The 17,014-nt window shown below is 25.0% G+C and overlaps 1 protein-coding gene across 1 annotated transcript in view; it reads right to left on the bottom strand.

Annotated features, from left to right (window-relative positions):
- LOC129981535 (two pore potassium channel protein sup-9-like) overlaps positions 1-17,014 on the bottom strand; it is a 160,616-nt gene that overhangs the window by 128,875 nt on the left and 14,727 nt on the right. The window contains exon 2 of the mRNA XM_056092407.1: positions 8,468-9,698. Coding sequence (XP_055948382.1) covers positions 8,468-8,750 — 283 coding nt within the window. The 5' untranslated portion in view covers positions 8,751-9,698. The remainder of the gene's footprint in view (positions 1-8,467; positions 9,699-17,014) is intronic.

The following is a 17,014-nucleotide window of genomic DNA, read 5'->3' as shown; positions in this document are numbered from 1 at the left end:
TAAATACTTTTGATTTAATATCTTAACGATGAAAGTGAATCTGATATATATTCTGCAGAACGAGGTTATCACGTAGAGAGAGAGTAAATGAATAGAAAAGAACTAAAATTCTTGATAGTTTAGTAATCCAACTGCATTTGATATTCATATCATTTGAGCATTTTGAAATTAATTTGATTGTCAATTAATGAGGAATTTTCTATTATTTTATTAACAGCGATGTTAATTTGATTACAGTAAGTTTAATAATTGGTTTATTGCATGAAGCAAAATTTGTTTTAATAAATAGATTATATCAAATTTCTCCTTATTATATTCGTTAAAAGAATAATAAAATGTTATGAATAAAATATTTCAAGGCATTAGCAAACTTCAAAATAAATTATGCATTATTACATCTTGCATTGGAATTAAAAGTTTTATGAAGAATTCTTCAATCAGTTTATTTAAATTATGGCCGATTGTTCTCATCGTTATATTTGTGAAATATAAACATTTATAAGTATTAAAATGAAAAATCGGATGTATTGTAAGGATTATATTCAGGATTGTTTTATGTAAGACATTAAATCTCAACAATTGACTTCCTTTTATTAATATTATTTATCAACTTTTTCTATTAATTTCTTTCTGAAAGTTAAAAATAAATTTAATAATCAATTTCATGTGTGGAATTCAAAATTAGTTTTAATAAATTAAATATAGCATTTTTTTTAATAAAATTCTTTATGGTATGCATGAAATTCAAAAATTAATTAAAAGAATATAAATTGAAATTAAAAGTGTTCTATAGTTTATTTAAATAGCCACTGCTTTCTTCTCACATTTATTTATTTTAAATGTGGGCATTTTAAAATATCAAAATTTTCTGATATTTTGTAAAGATTGTATTCAGAATTTTATTTTTATCAAGCAAATGTATCGATAAATTTCAATAATTTCAGACTGCGTTCCTGAGATAAAATCATTTTTAAATTAAATTTCATTAATTATAACTATATATTAGATATTTTAGTATTAATAAATATACAGATAATTGCAGTGCATAATAAAATTATTATTAATTTTTTGATAAAAATAATTAAGTAAATAATAATCGGAAAAATATCCCTCAATTATATTCAAATTTTTTAAGAACATTTTATAGACAATGTTTTTTTTCTCCTAAATGTCGATTTCAAAACATGAATTCACAACATTATGTATTATTATTTTGTTATTTAATGAAAATTAAACTCATAATTCAATAATATAGAGGCTTTAATCATTTTACTATTAATATATTTAATCATAGCTTTTAGTGTGTAATTATAAATATCATCCTTAAAATAATGTCCATGCCATACAAAGCACAATATATTAATTTAAGAATTCATTCCGAATAGAATTTATATATATATATTTCTGTAATTTATCGGGAACTCTTATGAAAGGATTTCATGAAATCAATGTATCTGAACAAAACTACTTATTTTTTTTTATTTTGCGGCTTAAAAATGACTAGCAAATTATATATGGGTTACAAAATTTCAAATTTGTATGCATATGAAAAGCATTAATGTATGTTGAATGTACTAGATGTTTTAATGGAAACAAAATTCCTTTTGTGGATTCATCCGCTTATTATGCAGAACTTGTTTCCATTGCTTTATTGTTCCTGTCTGGAGCTTCTTTATATTTCCAGATCCCTTGACATTGTTATCGAATTAAAAGTTGAATAGTTCATACCTTTTGTATTTACAGAATTGTGTTCACCATGCACAATTGCATTTTCTGGGGATGAAAATATTTAATCCCATTTAGCATAGCAAATAAATAAATATAAATAAACATCTAACATTTTCGTTGACTACGATCGTATTAAAATAATGTTTTGGAATAGTATATTTCTTGATTTAAATCATTCTTCAAAATAACACAATCTTGATACCTAAATTTTCTGTAACATTAAAAAGATAAATTTATGTTCTTATATAACAATCACTCTGCATTGCCCTATAATTTTCATTATAAAATGAATCAATTATGGTTCTTACGCTCTCATGGATATACATTTTTTATACGACGACGACGTGATGATTGTTTTGGCGGAGCACCTGGACTCGATGGTCCTTAATATCTGAAGCCTTATATCTAAATTAATTTTAACCTTGTTTAAAGAAATATGGTCTAAACATAAATATTTTTCTGCCTGATTAGTTGTTGATCATAATTTTTATATAAGCTTTTGCATAAATTAGCAGGATTCTTATGTGAATAAATGGACATTTGTAACGATATTTTTACAACATTTTAGTGTACTAAAGTTTTGAAATCTTGGGAAGAATACATCACTGTAATATTTTCAAAAATTATTATTTCAAATAGTTGATCGACAGATTTTAATTTTTTATTTCAGATTAGTGGCGTCATCTGATTATAAATTATGGATTTTTTTAAAAAAAATTTATTAAAGTTTACCAACAAGTTATTAAATATTTTTAAATTAAAGGTTCATAATATAAAGAAATATTTTTAAATTAAAGGTTCATAATATAAAGAAATATTTTTTTTCTTTAGTCTTTAAATACTCTTCAGTATTTGTATTAAAACAAAATGTTATACAAATAAAGCTGATGCATTTCTTCAAATCAACTAAGGAAGATTGCCATCAATGATAAAAATTAGCAATCTGGAGTGGAATCCTTTTATTCTAAATAAATTATTTATGAAGACAAGCCTCCCAGCCTCATATGTCACAAATTTAAATTTAAATATGTTAAAATCAAAAGCTAATTTACAATTAGTTATGAAAAAAATATGCACAATAAATACAATTATTGCAAATTTTACTTCCATTTTTTTTCAATTTGTTCTTTTATCAATTTAATTTAAAGAGACTACAAATTCAACCAAAACATGCAATTTGCAGAACTTACTTGATCAGTGAAATAAGAATCCCTATTAATTTTAATAAATATTGGCGACTTTTTCGTTTCCACAGAGTATTTTTTTAATTCCATCCATTAACCTTTCTGTATATACAAGTAAAAAGTCGATATCTTTTAAAAAATCATATTTTAATTAAAGCTGTTTCAAATTATTTTTATGATTTATCCTGTATGATTTTTTCATTAATAATTTGGTCGTTATTTAGATATGTCATGCACCAGATATGAAAATTAATTATCTAGAGTTAAAGTTTATATCAAAAAAAAAAAACAATCTTATATTTAAAAGAATTTTGTTCAATGATTTATTCAACATTTTTTCATCTTATTATTATTGCATACAATTCATTAACTTTAAAACATAAGCTCCATATTCTGTTGAATTTTAAATGAATTTCACTTTAATAATTTATTCATTATTTTTTAAGCATACGTTTGATAATAAAGTTAAAAGCTCAATTTAATTTTCTAAAAAAATTAATTTTAACATGATATAAAATTAATAGCATAGGTTACAAATTCAGCTGAGATCCAAATCATAAATAGCTGAATATTTAATAAATTTTGTGGAAATTAATTATGGACGTTAATCGTTATAAATTCTAAAGAATTATTATACAAATTGAAATGCATTCTATTTTAAACTCCCAACCAAAAAATTCATGCACCATACAAGAAAATATATATTTTAAAAATATTAACAATTTAATAATTAATATCAATATTTTTTATTTAGTCTTGCTCTCCTGTTTATTATACTCTAATTGGTATTTCCCATTAAATTAATTTCTTTCTTCGAAGCACTGGTAGCTTAATTTGCATTCAATTTACATTAATTGCTCATTCACCAGCACATGTTCATCCTCACTAATGCATCAGTAATGAAAATTTCACTTTTTAGCGAGTAAAAGATAAAGATCACTTACATGGGTAGTAAATTATTCATTCTTAATATATTCTAGCAAAATAATCTTTGTCATCCTTTCTTTAGTGAAAAAGATTTTCTTATAAATTAACTTCCCAGGTATTTCAGAAAGGCATCTAATAAATGAGAGTTGATTTTACGCTGACGCTGGGAATGTTGTTTTCAATTAATTTATGCAGATTCTCATTAATTTGGGCATTCCTTGCGTGGATGTTATTATACATGACTTTTCACATTTCCCGCTCTCGCCTTATTTCACAATTTCCGCAACCTCATCTGTTACGATTCCTGACTAGTTGGGAGGAAATTTTAACGTATAACGGCGGAAGTATAAGTTTAGAAACTGAAAGCCACATATCATGGTTTCATAACGGAATTTCTGCTTAATTGACGTAAAACTTTATATAAAATTGTTTAAATATTTAATTTATTTCTTTGCAGATACCTTATATTTCCTAAAAGTATTCTAATTTTAAACTGCAAGTGAAAATTTAAGTGCAATTTAAATCAACTGTCTAACTCTGTTTTCTTCCATTTTTATTGACAAAATAAAATTAATTAAATAGATGAATAAATATCAAATATTATCTTCAGTAAATTATTGTTATTTTACTACTTATTAATTATTGTTATTTTACTACTTATTAATTATTGTTATTTTACTACTTATTAATTATTGTTATTTTACTATTTATTAATTATTGTTAATTTAATAAGATGAAATTATTATTTTTATAAGTATTAATAAATTGAAATGATAACGACTATCAGAATTCTTTTCAGAATGTTGTTGTTGTTGTTTCTAATGGCACTTGTCATAGACAAGCCCACTGTCTTTAGAAGTCAGTTATTTAAGCCAAGGGTGAGTCTCTTGTTTTTCAGTAGCGCCATCTACGGCCAAGTGTATGATTTAGTCACAGACACGTCATAACCCTTTTTACGGGGCAGACTTCGTTCATACATTTCATTTACTGATGCACAGATCGTAATTTAGACCTGAATTAGAGAACAAACACCCCTGGTCCAGTACACCCAGTGGCATTACTCTCGATATGGAGGACTTTGTGACCACGACGGAATTAGATATGCACCAGCCACCACACACACGGAGAGTCTTCGGCTGGCGGGTTAGCTCTCGCAACCCAAGGAACGCGAATCCAACGCCCTATCAACCAGGCTATCCCGGCTCTTGTAGAAAGTTAAAGAACACATCTCGTATAATGTAAGAAATACAACCAAACAAAAGGAAATCGCATTCTAAAAAGTATGCAACATCGGATGAATTTATGCGTATTTAAATTTGCCTATAATATTGAAATATGCTAATTACTAGTTAGATGTTACTATTTCCATAGATCTTAGTTTCAATATCCGTATTAAAACGAAAGTTATATATAAATTTGTTTTCTTAAATAAAATGAGAAACTATGGAAACGTTAAATTTATCTAAAATATATTACAAAAAATGTTTATCTTGCTTCATATGAATTAGTCACAACTTTTTGATGCGTTTTGTGAAAATAATTAATACGCTTAAAATGAAGTATTATTATTATTCATATTAAACAGATGCCGATTAATGATATTGATGATGAATGGTATTATAAATATCAATAAATATATTTAAATATCGTCGTACAATAAAATATTTGATGTCTACAATATATCTTTTATGTTTATCATTGCACAAGAATATTATTTATTCTTGTTAATTAATAAATAATTTTTTTAATTAATTAATAATTTAAAAAAATGATGAAATTACAAAACATTAACATAAGATGGTTAATAAAATTATACAGTAACATTATATTTTGTGAATATGTAAAATCTAAATAATACTCTTAAATGGCATACTTTATTCCAAATTATGCACATTTAGTGTAAATATAAATTGTAATATTCATATTCTAAATTATTTATATTTATACAGTAAATATAAGTAATTTAGTATACAAAATTATTTATATTCAGGGTAATTTTATTAAATATCCATTAATGACGGTACATTATTTTTAAATTTTGTTTTGTAGCATTAATTTTGAAATGAATTACTTGACGGTAGAGATGCAATATTAATACCCTGATTCATAAGTAAATGCATGACAAATTAAAACCCTATGGTTTATCGTTTTCTTCCATTGCGACAATGGAATGAGGTACATTTTAAAAGTTAGAAAAATTGTTATTAGCTTTGTTACTTTCAAAGTTATCTCGACACAACACCAATAATCAAGCTTCACTATATTTTTAAGACATCTTCTTAATGATCTAGGCAGTGAGCCTACGTTATTTTGTTTGTCATAACAATTTCGCAAAAACCAAGTTGCCATGAGCTTGTTCAGAGTTAAATAATAATATTTAAATAAATATTTCATTTCTTATAATGCACGTTCCAATGTGAATAGACTTATACTGTAGCGGGATGATTTTCATTTCGACTTTTCGTGCAGTATCGCATTCTTTAGTCAGGATATTATTAAATTCGTACACAGACTAGATGCTCTGGTATCATGATTTCAGGAATTACTTTTCTTTTTCTGATCATCATCTGGTTTCCGTTTCAAATAGAATAGGTTGATTACTCGATGACTCTATCTAGTCACAATGTAAGTTTTATTTGACTAACAAATTAATATTTGAAAAAAAATTGAAGTTTCACATTTCAATGAAAACTAGAGCAGTGGCTATATACATAATGGGTAAAGTAAAACCAAAAATAATGTGGAAATACTGAGATTTATTATTATTATTATTGCTTTTTAGCAAGTAATAATGCGGCCAATTCGTTAAGAAGAAATTATCCGTAAATTTCAATCCCATAAGGAATAGCATTTTGACTAAACTTACTGTGATACATGTTTACGCCATCTTCGCCTAACGAATTGAAAACACAAGCAGGCATCAGATATCTTCATTGGTGCCTGTGCTCAACAAATCGTAATTGAATGCCCAGCTAAGCATTTTTAAAATAAATTTTTACATAGAATATGTATCACATCCTTCATTATTGCATTTCTGCAAATTTTTAAAACCATTTAAATTTTATTCTTGATTTAAGGTCATAATTTTAAATCACTTCATAAAGCTTCTTCTAAAACCAATAATATTGGAATTTAATACTTTATCAAAGTTACTATTACTTTATGGCACTTTTCTAGAATTTTATTGTCCTACGATAAGCATAATACAGGCAAATTAATCCCCATGTGCTTGAAAACAAACTAAATCTGATAGAATAATTAAAAATTGTTTCATTTGTTTGAATGAGATATTCTATGAGTTTTCATATTTGAAGGTCGTTTTATTTCAACATCACACCTTGAAAACAACAAGATGGATCCTTACCACAATTTCAGAATTTCCTGTATACTTAATTAAAAGAAGGAATGATTCACCAAATTATATGAAGCAAAAAGCTACTTTATACGATTCTTGAAAGCTTTGTTTCCAAAGATCAATTTGTTCGAGGTATGATATGAGAGCAAAATCTGGACGAACTTCCAAGAGCGATGCAAGTAATTTACCAAAGCAGAATTCAATCATAACGCATGATAGAAAGTTTAATTTCTGATCAAATTAGACAGAAAATTTCTGAATTCAAACAAAATAAAATTTTGTTCTATATTTCCCACAAGATTCTTTTATTTCCTATATATTACCTTACAGTAAGTAGTAATTTATTTGCAGAAAGAAGCTCTGTCAATTAAAAAGAATACAGAAAGATCTCAGCATGCTATGTAGCTTTAAGAAAAACACACCACTTCCATACGATATGCTCACAAATATCCACAGAAGGAAAAATTACATGAAGGAAATTCAATTCGGAAAATGTCCGAACATAGGGACTTTACAAAAAAAATATTATTAATAGAAGGTACCAACCAAAAAAGTGATTAACTCTCAGAGCTTATGTTAAAAGTAGGACAGTATTTCAGCCATTTGTAAGAGTCTCATAAAGAAAATGAATTACCTCTTCCACTTTAAACTAGTTGATTGCAAAGCAAAATATGAATTTCTTGCAGTTTGAAATTAAGTAAAAAAATAAGCGAAAAACGATACTGGAAATTGAATTTTTTTTATCAATAGCATGAACCATAGAGAAGATTATATTATTGTCGATGGAAATTGAAATATATAAATTAAAATGGTATCAGTCTGCTTTCAATTCAGGTAACCACGGAAATGTCGATTGTTTAAAAATGATTTTTTTTAAGGCTTGCCATTTATTCTGATATTAAGTCACATTTTTCATCTGTAGAATTTTCCTGTACGAGAAATTTAATTAAATATTCTTTGATTACTTGATAAAAAAGAATATTAACTTTATATTGATATTATTGTGATACATTAATCGATAATATACTCGTAAATGCAACAATGGGTAACGTAAATATCTTTCATTTTTCAAAATGTCTTTACAATGAAGCTATAATTGATTCCATGTTTAATACGAAAAGGCATTTACCAGATTTTATTTTATTTCTTTTTCTCGCTTGGACTATTCCTATTCCTTCTCCTTTAAATAAATTTGTTTTTTCAGGCACAAGGAACACATTGCAATATCCAGTGTGAGAAAATTTTAAGGATTTCATTTTATAAAATTACTTACCTATAGTGGTCAGTACGGTCGTTGCAAAATAGAAGGAGCCGGCAAACTTCCACTGAATTCCCGCCTTGTGTGGCACACTTTTGATGATGACCGTTGACCAGATTCGGTAGTCTTCCTTGCTGATGTTGTACTTTTTAATGAGCAGCCTCTCGACGTAGTGAATCGTAGATCGCTGTACTTGTTCGTTCTCAGACTCGAGTGCGTCGAACACCGCTGCACCAATCAACAGGTAGGTGAAGGTACACACTATCAAAGATAAGGTTCGTACGTTTTGTCTCTTCATTCCTTCTGGATCGACCTATGCACCGCGATCACATCTGACACGTGCCAAATTGCAATCACTGCAAATTGGTTGGTTATGCATAATTAATGGGGACTGAAAATATTGCAATTAATCTTCACTGAAAATTGCTTTCTATCTTATGCTACTTTTTTCCAATTTAAAATGTAGAGCCGTTAATCTTTACTGAAAATTGTGTTTAATATTATGCTATTATTTTCAACATTATGTCGCGTTCTATTAATTTCAATGAGCGTTTTTCTATTGTTTAAAATTAAATTATAGTTATTAAACGGAGAAAGATGAAATAAGTATAATATTTCAGGCTTTAGTAATTATTTCATAACGTTTTTTACGTGGTGTATGATTATATAAGAAGAAAATGTATTCGAATTTCTATTTATAGTATTGTATTCATGAAACTGATTACAAAAACCTTAATGAAGAATAATTCACTAATCTTCTTTTACAATCTTCAGACCAATTTTAACAAAGATATTAGGAAATTAGTAATAAAAGAAATTCGAAATGTTAAAGATTTTTTTTACTTTTTTTACTTAATGTAGAATAAAAAAAAATTTACTTTCCTATTTTAGGAAAGTAATAACACAGGGTTTTAGCGTTACTTATATACTTTATTCGAAGTTAAATGTTTTTTAATAGCAAAGTTTTCACGTGTCACGCTGATATCACAAATGGTTAAAAAGAAAAATTCTCTTTCCTACTTTGAGAGATAAAAGCTAAATATCGATTCGTTTCCACAGCAGAAAGATATCAGTAAGTGGTTATTTTCTTATTTCTTAGTTCAGAATAAAGTTTGTTGCTGTTTTAAACTAAACACTCCTTCATCTGTCTCCAGAATATTTATTTAAACTTGTTGTGAAACACCAGCACAGTTTTTATTTTGAAGACGAAGAATCTTTTTTTTTAATGAATTTTATACCACAGCACCTGAAATAAAAAACAAAAATATAACCAATATAGTTTTTATTGCAATATTTTTATAACATATATATTGACAGCAATATCCTTTATCGATTATTATTAATATCACTCACTATTCATTTGAATAATTACTGGCTGATTAATCACTTTGGCCGTAATACATGGATTAAAAAAAAAACATTTTTTTTCATTACTTATAAATAATTTGAAACATTATTTTTCTTAAAATCTCACGTTTCCGAAAAATAAACTATAAATTAATATAAATAGATTATATTTATAATATTTTTTTAATTCATTGATTTTAAAAGGAAAAGATTACTAAGCTATATGTGGAAAAGATAATATATGCTCAAATGATTAAAGCACTGTTTTTCAAATTAAATGAAGGATACTTTGTGAAGTGGCTGCACATAATGTGCATGGAGTAAATTCTATTTAGTAGTAAAATGACTTTATGAGATGATTCCCATTTTAACTTTCATATGACAGGCCGAAAATAATTTGCAATTTAAAAATAATGTTGTAATTGGAATTTACAAATTTTGTCATTTTTGTCTTCTATTAAGAAAACTCCTGTTTAAAACATCTTATAAAAAGAATACGTATATTCAAAAATGGGTATATTTTTCAGATGTATTTTCATAGATATCACAGTTCAATTGGCTCAGTAATAGTTAACCTTTCATTTTTAAATCAACTAGCATTTTCAGTGTAGAAGAATTTTCTAGTGATTGAAATAGGCTGCTCCTAAATATGATTACAAATTTAAAAATGCCAATTTTCGATTTAAGAATTTTTTTATAAAATATTTAAATTGGTATTTGAAATAGATATATTAACCCAGAAAATGAGATTGACAAATTTTGTGGAAAAATGATGTATATCCTAATTTTTTTTTTAATTTTGAATTAACTGTTAAAAAATGATCACAAAAAACTTTCATATTATTTTATTACATGGATCATATATCATTTTCCTAATATTTTATTAAATAGATCATATATCATTTTTCATATTGTCGAATTAGATTCATCACATACTATTTATGTTATTATTTTATCTGATAAATCATATTGTCATCTCTCATATTATATTATTAGATAAATTATATGTTATGTCACTTATAATTTTATTAAATAGATAACATACCATTTCCTATATAATTTTATTTGGTAAATAATAGATCACATACCATATTGTTTTATTTATTTATTTCCCATATTACCCTGTATTATCTTCCCCTTAATTTAGATGTTCTTATTTCTTTTTTAATGAAATCACATCACAAACTTGATTCAGAGTTTAACTTGAATGAAAATAATTTAATGATTTTATATTTTAATTTATTTTATGTATTTATGCAATGTTTTTATTTTCGTAGCTAAATTTCTCTACCAATATTTGATTTATGTCATTAAATCAATCATATACAGCGTTGTTTGGAATTTGAGCAGAGATTCATGCACTGCATTGAAGAATTTATCTTCAATAAAATTCTTCTTTATTTTTCGATATTTGAGCAGCTATATATATTTTTTATATATTTCTAAATTCTTCGTTACATTTAATATTTCTATATTCGAATTAAATGCTTAAAATTTGCATTGTCCTTTTTTTTGAAAAAAACCCTGCTTTAATTCAATGTAAAATTCATAAGTAATACAAGATATAAATTATAGAAATGGACATTTTAATTTATCATAATTGTAACTTTCTAAATTTTTACTTAGTATAGAGAAGATTCTAAAATGAAATTTAATAATATACTTTTTACTTATTCATTTGGATCTAAAAAGTTTTTAAATTAACATTGAAATCAATATAATAAAATATCAGGTTTTCTAAAATAATTTCAAATTCCAAGCCAGAAATGTATTCCACTTTTATTCTAACTGTTTCGTTTCCTTTCTGATAACTTATTTTCCATTTCCATTCAAGTTTACTTTGCTATTTCATTTTTTCCACAAATATGATGCATCCTCGTTTCATTCTCACACAATCATTTTCTTAATAGAAAACTCAGCTGAGACCTTCTTGAAATTGTATTTTGAAGAATCATATATCAAGATATTTCTTCGCAATAAATTCCAGAATAGTTTTATATTCAAGTATGATTTTTTTTTTTGCAATATATAAAATAAAAATTTTTAACAGCTTCTGTTTAAATATTTAATAAAAGAAAGAATTAAATAAATGATAAATGGGGTTAGATTATATATAAAAGATTTTATTGGAAGATAAATGGAAATAAGCAACAAAAAAATATTGTTTAGAACTTTTTCTTTAATAGAAACTGGAAAATAATTTTTTTTATCTTAATAAATTAAAAGTTATTTTACATACGTTTTCTCATACAGCAAATTTACACCATTCAACATTAATGAAATATACTTTCAAGAAATTTTATCTAAACTAAAGTGAATGGTCAAACGAAATTCGGGAAGAAACATTTTATTTGTCTTATGGTTTCAGAAGTTCATAAAATATCCAAATGAATCAATGTAATAAAAAAAAATTAGAATAATGAATTTACAAAGGGGACAATCTCATTTTCAAAGCAAAAGATATGTATGAACATTTATCTTTCTATTCAATGCTGTAGAGAATTATATAGTTTAGCGAAATTCAAAGTATTAATAATTGAAAAATTAAACACAACGATTGTAGAAAAAATGTAACTATATTATAATAATAATATATACTTTCTACATCATTTGTTAAATATCATAAAGAATATATCATTCAAATCTTACTTACTTATCGCATAGAAACGATTTTGATCTAATAAAATATCTGCATAAAAATGTAATCTAGAAAATGGTTCCGAATGTTTTTTCATCAGCAAACTCCTTGTAAAATATGATGCCATTTTTAAGATAAAAGAGATAAATGTTTACGTATTTTTCTAAGCAATGAGTGGGCAACTATCAAGTATATCAAACATGAAAGCATCTGTAACCAGAGACTAAAAGCGTGGGAGAGTGAAGTTGAGTTGTATGGAGATAAATTATAGTAGGCGTTTGGAGCGAGAGACGCATTAATTTTAGAACAAAATATAAATCCAAAAGTTATATCTAAATTTATATCGAATAAAATATGTATGGGTAGGTGGAATTTGTTCTTTGAAACAAGTGGATGAAATGTCTAGAAAACAGATGAATTGGAAAAACCGATAGCGGAAAAGTAATTAAATTGGTCTTTCTTTTTCACTATATCGGATGTCCCAATTCATGCAGTGGTTTTTGTAAACAGTAGATATATATTAATTTCTAAGCGAGTTTCATATAGAATTTAAAAACATTGTTGATTAGAAAGATACGAAATAAAATATCTAAAAATGGAAAATGCCAAATATGATTTAAAAAAAGTATTGCAAAATCCTAAGCCAGTGTTAGATTTCGAAGGAAATTAACAGACAAAATTCAGAGGAAAAATTCTCATCTAAATTTTATTCTTTACTATAATTTAACCATTTGAAATTTCTTTGAAACAAGTATTACTTGTTTAACTGTTATATTGTAATGTATAATATATTATTGAAACCTTAATTAATTGTAGCTTACTTTGAAAAAAAATTAATAAATATTTAGTAAATCTATAAATGAAAAAACATTGTGTAATGAATAAATGATGAAAAAATTATTTCAAAATTATTGCAGCAAGATTGCTAGCAAAATAATAATTAATTAATTAAATGAGCATTTTATAATCAATTATAATATTAATAATATATAATAATATAATATACAATGCATATAATAAATATAATATACAATATTTAATACAAATAATATATAATACATATAATAAATATTTTATATAATATTAAAAAAATTAACAATAAATGTAATAATAAATATACTTAAGCATATTCTATCATTGAAATATTAAGTAATTCCAAAAGAATTTTCAAGAAATGTCTTATTGAAATTAATGAGACATGTTTATGCTTTTGCAAACAAATTCTTATAAAATTATTTTCTTATAAAAAGGAAATATTTTTATAAGAAATATATTCAAGCAGTATATTCAGTTCAGAGAACAGCGATGTACTTGCTAGCGGCAGAAAACATATAAATTTTTAATGTCACCTCTCTAGACATTTTGATTAATTTTAATTTTATAAATCTTTTAAAACTCTAGGGGGGGAAAGAAAATCATTTACAATTTATTGTTAATTAAAGTTAGTTTATTCAGCAGACTTTTTAAAAATCTCTTATTATTTGCTTTTGATAGAAAAAAATTGCTCTATATTCTTATGTTTTCAGAAAAAAAAAATTATGCATGAAACTTTTAGCTAAAGCTTTTAGCTTTTAGCTACTCATTCTTAAAGTTTTTAATTCAATAAGATCCTTAAGACAATATAATATGTGTGACAGTCTTCTTACTTCTCGGTATCCCCAAAAGAAATATTCAAAATTTAATTCATTTCCAAAATCGAAAAACCAATATTAGATATTTCAGGAAGATTCGAGATGCAGTCTTCGTTACATTATTTTATTGTTTAGCTTTCTAATCAATTTCGATACAGAATTTTGTTGTATTATCTTACATTGTTTTCTGAAATAAATTTCAGGAGATAAAACAGCATTTCTTTGGATTATAAATTATAACTTAACATTAAATAAATCATGAAATTAAATTTAAGAATTTTCTGAAAAAGAAAAAAAATCGGTATAAAAAGAAAAATCTTTGTTACATATGTATTAATCGAAAGAAGGCATAGAAAAAAAGCATTCTGTATTAAATACAAAATTTATAAAGAGTGAATTTTATGAATAAAATAAAAATACAATTCCTTGAACATAGATAATGAAATTCTTCTTTCTCACAATGTCATTAAATAAGTAATATAAGTTTATAAGTTTTTGATAATAATTTTCTTTATTTAATACACTCAAAATGGTAAAAAAATATATGTATAAAATCAAATCTTTAAAATGTTTTAAAATATCGTTTGATGAAAGCTTGAACATTTAAATAAGCAACATTATTTTATTTATGCTTCAATAACAAACAACAAAAATTCAGAAAATAAGCAACACACTTTTATATTTCACTTGGACCAAATTTTTTAAAATTTAAATTAGTTTTATTAATATGTCTAATCTAATTTAATTAACTGATAAAAGTATTGAAAATTGCTGGTTATATAATAATATTACTCGAAAAAACTATTTAAATATTATTTATTTGCAACTAAGTATATAAATAAACGCAGGGATTTCTAATTCTTTTTTAGTCTTGTTTCATTCTTAATAACATTATATACAGAAAAACACTGACTTTTCTTGGAATAAAGTAACCTTATTAAAAAGTTTTAGAAAAATTATTTAAAAAATGGCCTACTGATTAAAAATACTCTAAATCTTTTTTTCTAATATATAACAAGTCATTTTGAAACGATTTATCTAACATTGTACCTAGAGATTTTTTATTATACATATTTAGTTAAAAGACGTATACATATGAGTTAGTCGAATTTAGAAAAAAATATTTAATAATCTGTTAAAATTATATATAAGTTTCAAGAATTAAAAAAAAGAAGATTCTCATCAATACACTTTTCAGTTTTTTTCGTATTCTCTTTATTCAGTAGTAGGACTAAAACAGTGGTTCTTTCCAAAATGTTCTTGAATATTTCTGATAAAAGCAGTATTGCAATATTTTTCTTCCCACTAAAAATTGTGGACATTTGTTAAGAACGGAAATGCCTTGCTAACAATAGTTACGAAATGGTTAACACTAGTTAACAATAGTAGTTAACAATAATAGTTGACACTAGCTAATAATAGTTACGAAACGCCTGATCTTTAACGTAAATCTTAGAATTTTAATGGAATCTGTCATATGATCATATAACAAAACAATTAAAACCAAAATTTGACACATAATAAGAATTGTAGTCATAAGATCATATATCAAATTCCATTCATTTAACCCCTTGCATTTTTGAGTTATTTTATTTGACTGTATTCAAAAATAAGAAGGGCATATGTTCAATCAATTTACAGATTTGGCTCAAACTCTGACACGAATCTACCTTTTAGATTTTAAGCCCTGTGTGTTAAATTATATTGATCTAATTATGAGGTTTTGTAATGATTGTGTTCACTTGTATGGGACAGTCGGATAGACAAACTTGCTCTACGTGGATTGCGTGGAATTATAGCAGCTATCGAACACTTGGTGAAAAGACCATATACCAAATTTCGTACCTCTAAATCAAAGCGTTTTGGAGTTATAGTTCTCATACACAGACACAGGCAGAATGTCTAAGTTGTGTTTTCCGAATTCGGAAACATCCATGAAATTCGAGAGTTCAATTTTTTTTTACGAGTATAATATTTTATCTTTGCACACAAGAGTGAAATAACAGCGAAATATATTTTGTCTGAGTATTAATCTAGGGTAATATCTTATTAGGAGATGAAATCTTGTAATCTTATAAAATGTAGAAAAAGAGATAAGAATTACTCACAATATAAATAATTATTTCAATAACTCAATAACATCTTGTTGGTCTTTCATTCCATTCCGAAAGTGCATAATTAGTCTAAATCTAAGAAAGTCATTTAATATACAAAGATTGCCAACATGAAATCTGACATACATTTAACTTTCTATTTGTAACAAGATACACCAATGATTATTTTTTATTGTAGAGGCTCTAAGCAAATCTTCCTTTAAATTATGTGTTTATAAGAAAGTCATGAGTTTATTTTGTAAATACTGTATTCTATGAATATCTTACATTTTTATGTTACTTTTAATCTATTACTCTATTACGGCTGCTAAAACTGCTAAAACCTTTTGTTTTTGACAACATAAAAAATCTTGAAATGTAGAAAAAATAAAATTAATTATATATTTCAAGAAATGTATAACACATTGAAATATTTTAATAATAATTTCAAACAAAATATATGCAATTAATTTTAATTATTGGATTTTTTTTAAAATATGCTAAAATTAAATATTTAGAAATTATCATTTAAAGAGGTAAAATAGTATTAACATGCATGGAAATATAAATATAATTTCCCAAGGAATGAATATAGAATCAAAATTCAAACATTTTTTTAAGGAAAATTGTTCATTAATTTAGAATATTCAAACATTTTTTTAAGGAAAATTGTTCATTAATTTAGAATATTCAAACATTTTTTTAAGGAAAATTGTTCATTAATTTAGAATATTCAAAAATTTTTTTCAGGAAAATTGTTTATTAATTTAGAATATTCAAACATTTTTTTAAGGAAAATTGTTCATTAATTTAGAATATTGATTAAAAAATAGCAGTATTTTCCTTATAAATG

The sequence above is a fragment of the Argiope bruennichi genome, chromosome 8 (assembly GCF_947563725.1).
Source record: "Argiope bruennichi chromosome 8, qqArgBrue1.1, whole genome shotgun sequence".
NCBI classification, from domain to species: Eukaryota; Metazoa; Arthropoda; class Arachnida; order Araneae; family Araneidae; genus Argiope; species Argiope bruennichi.
This window is presented reverse-complemented; position numbering and strand designations above follow the sequence as displayed.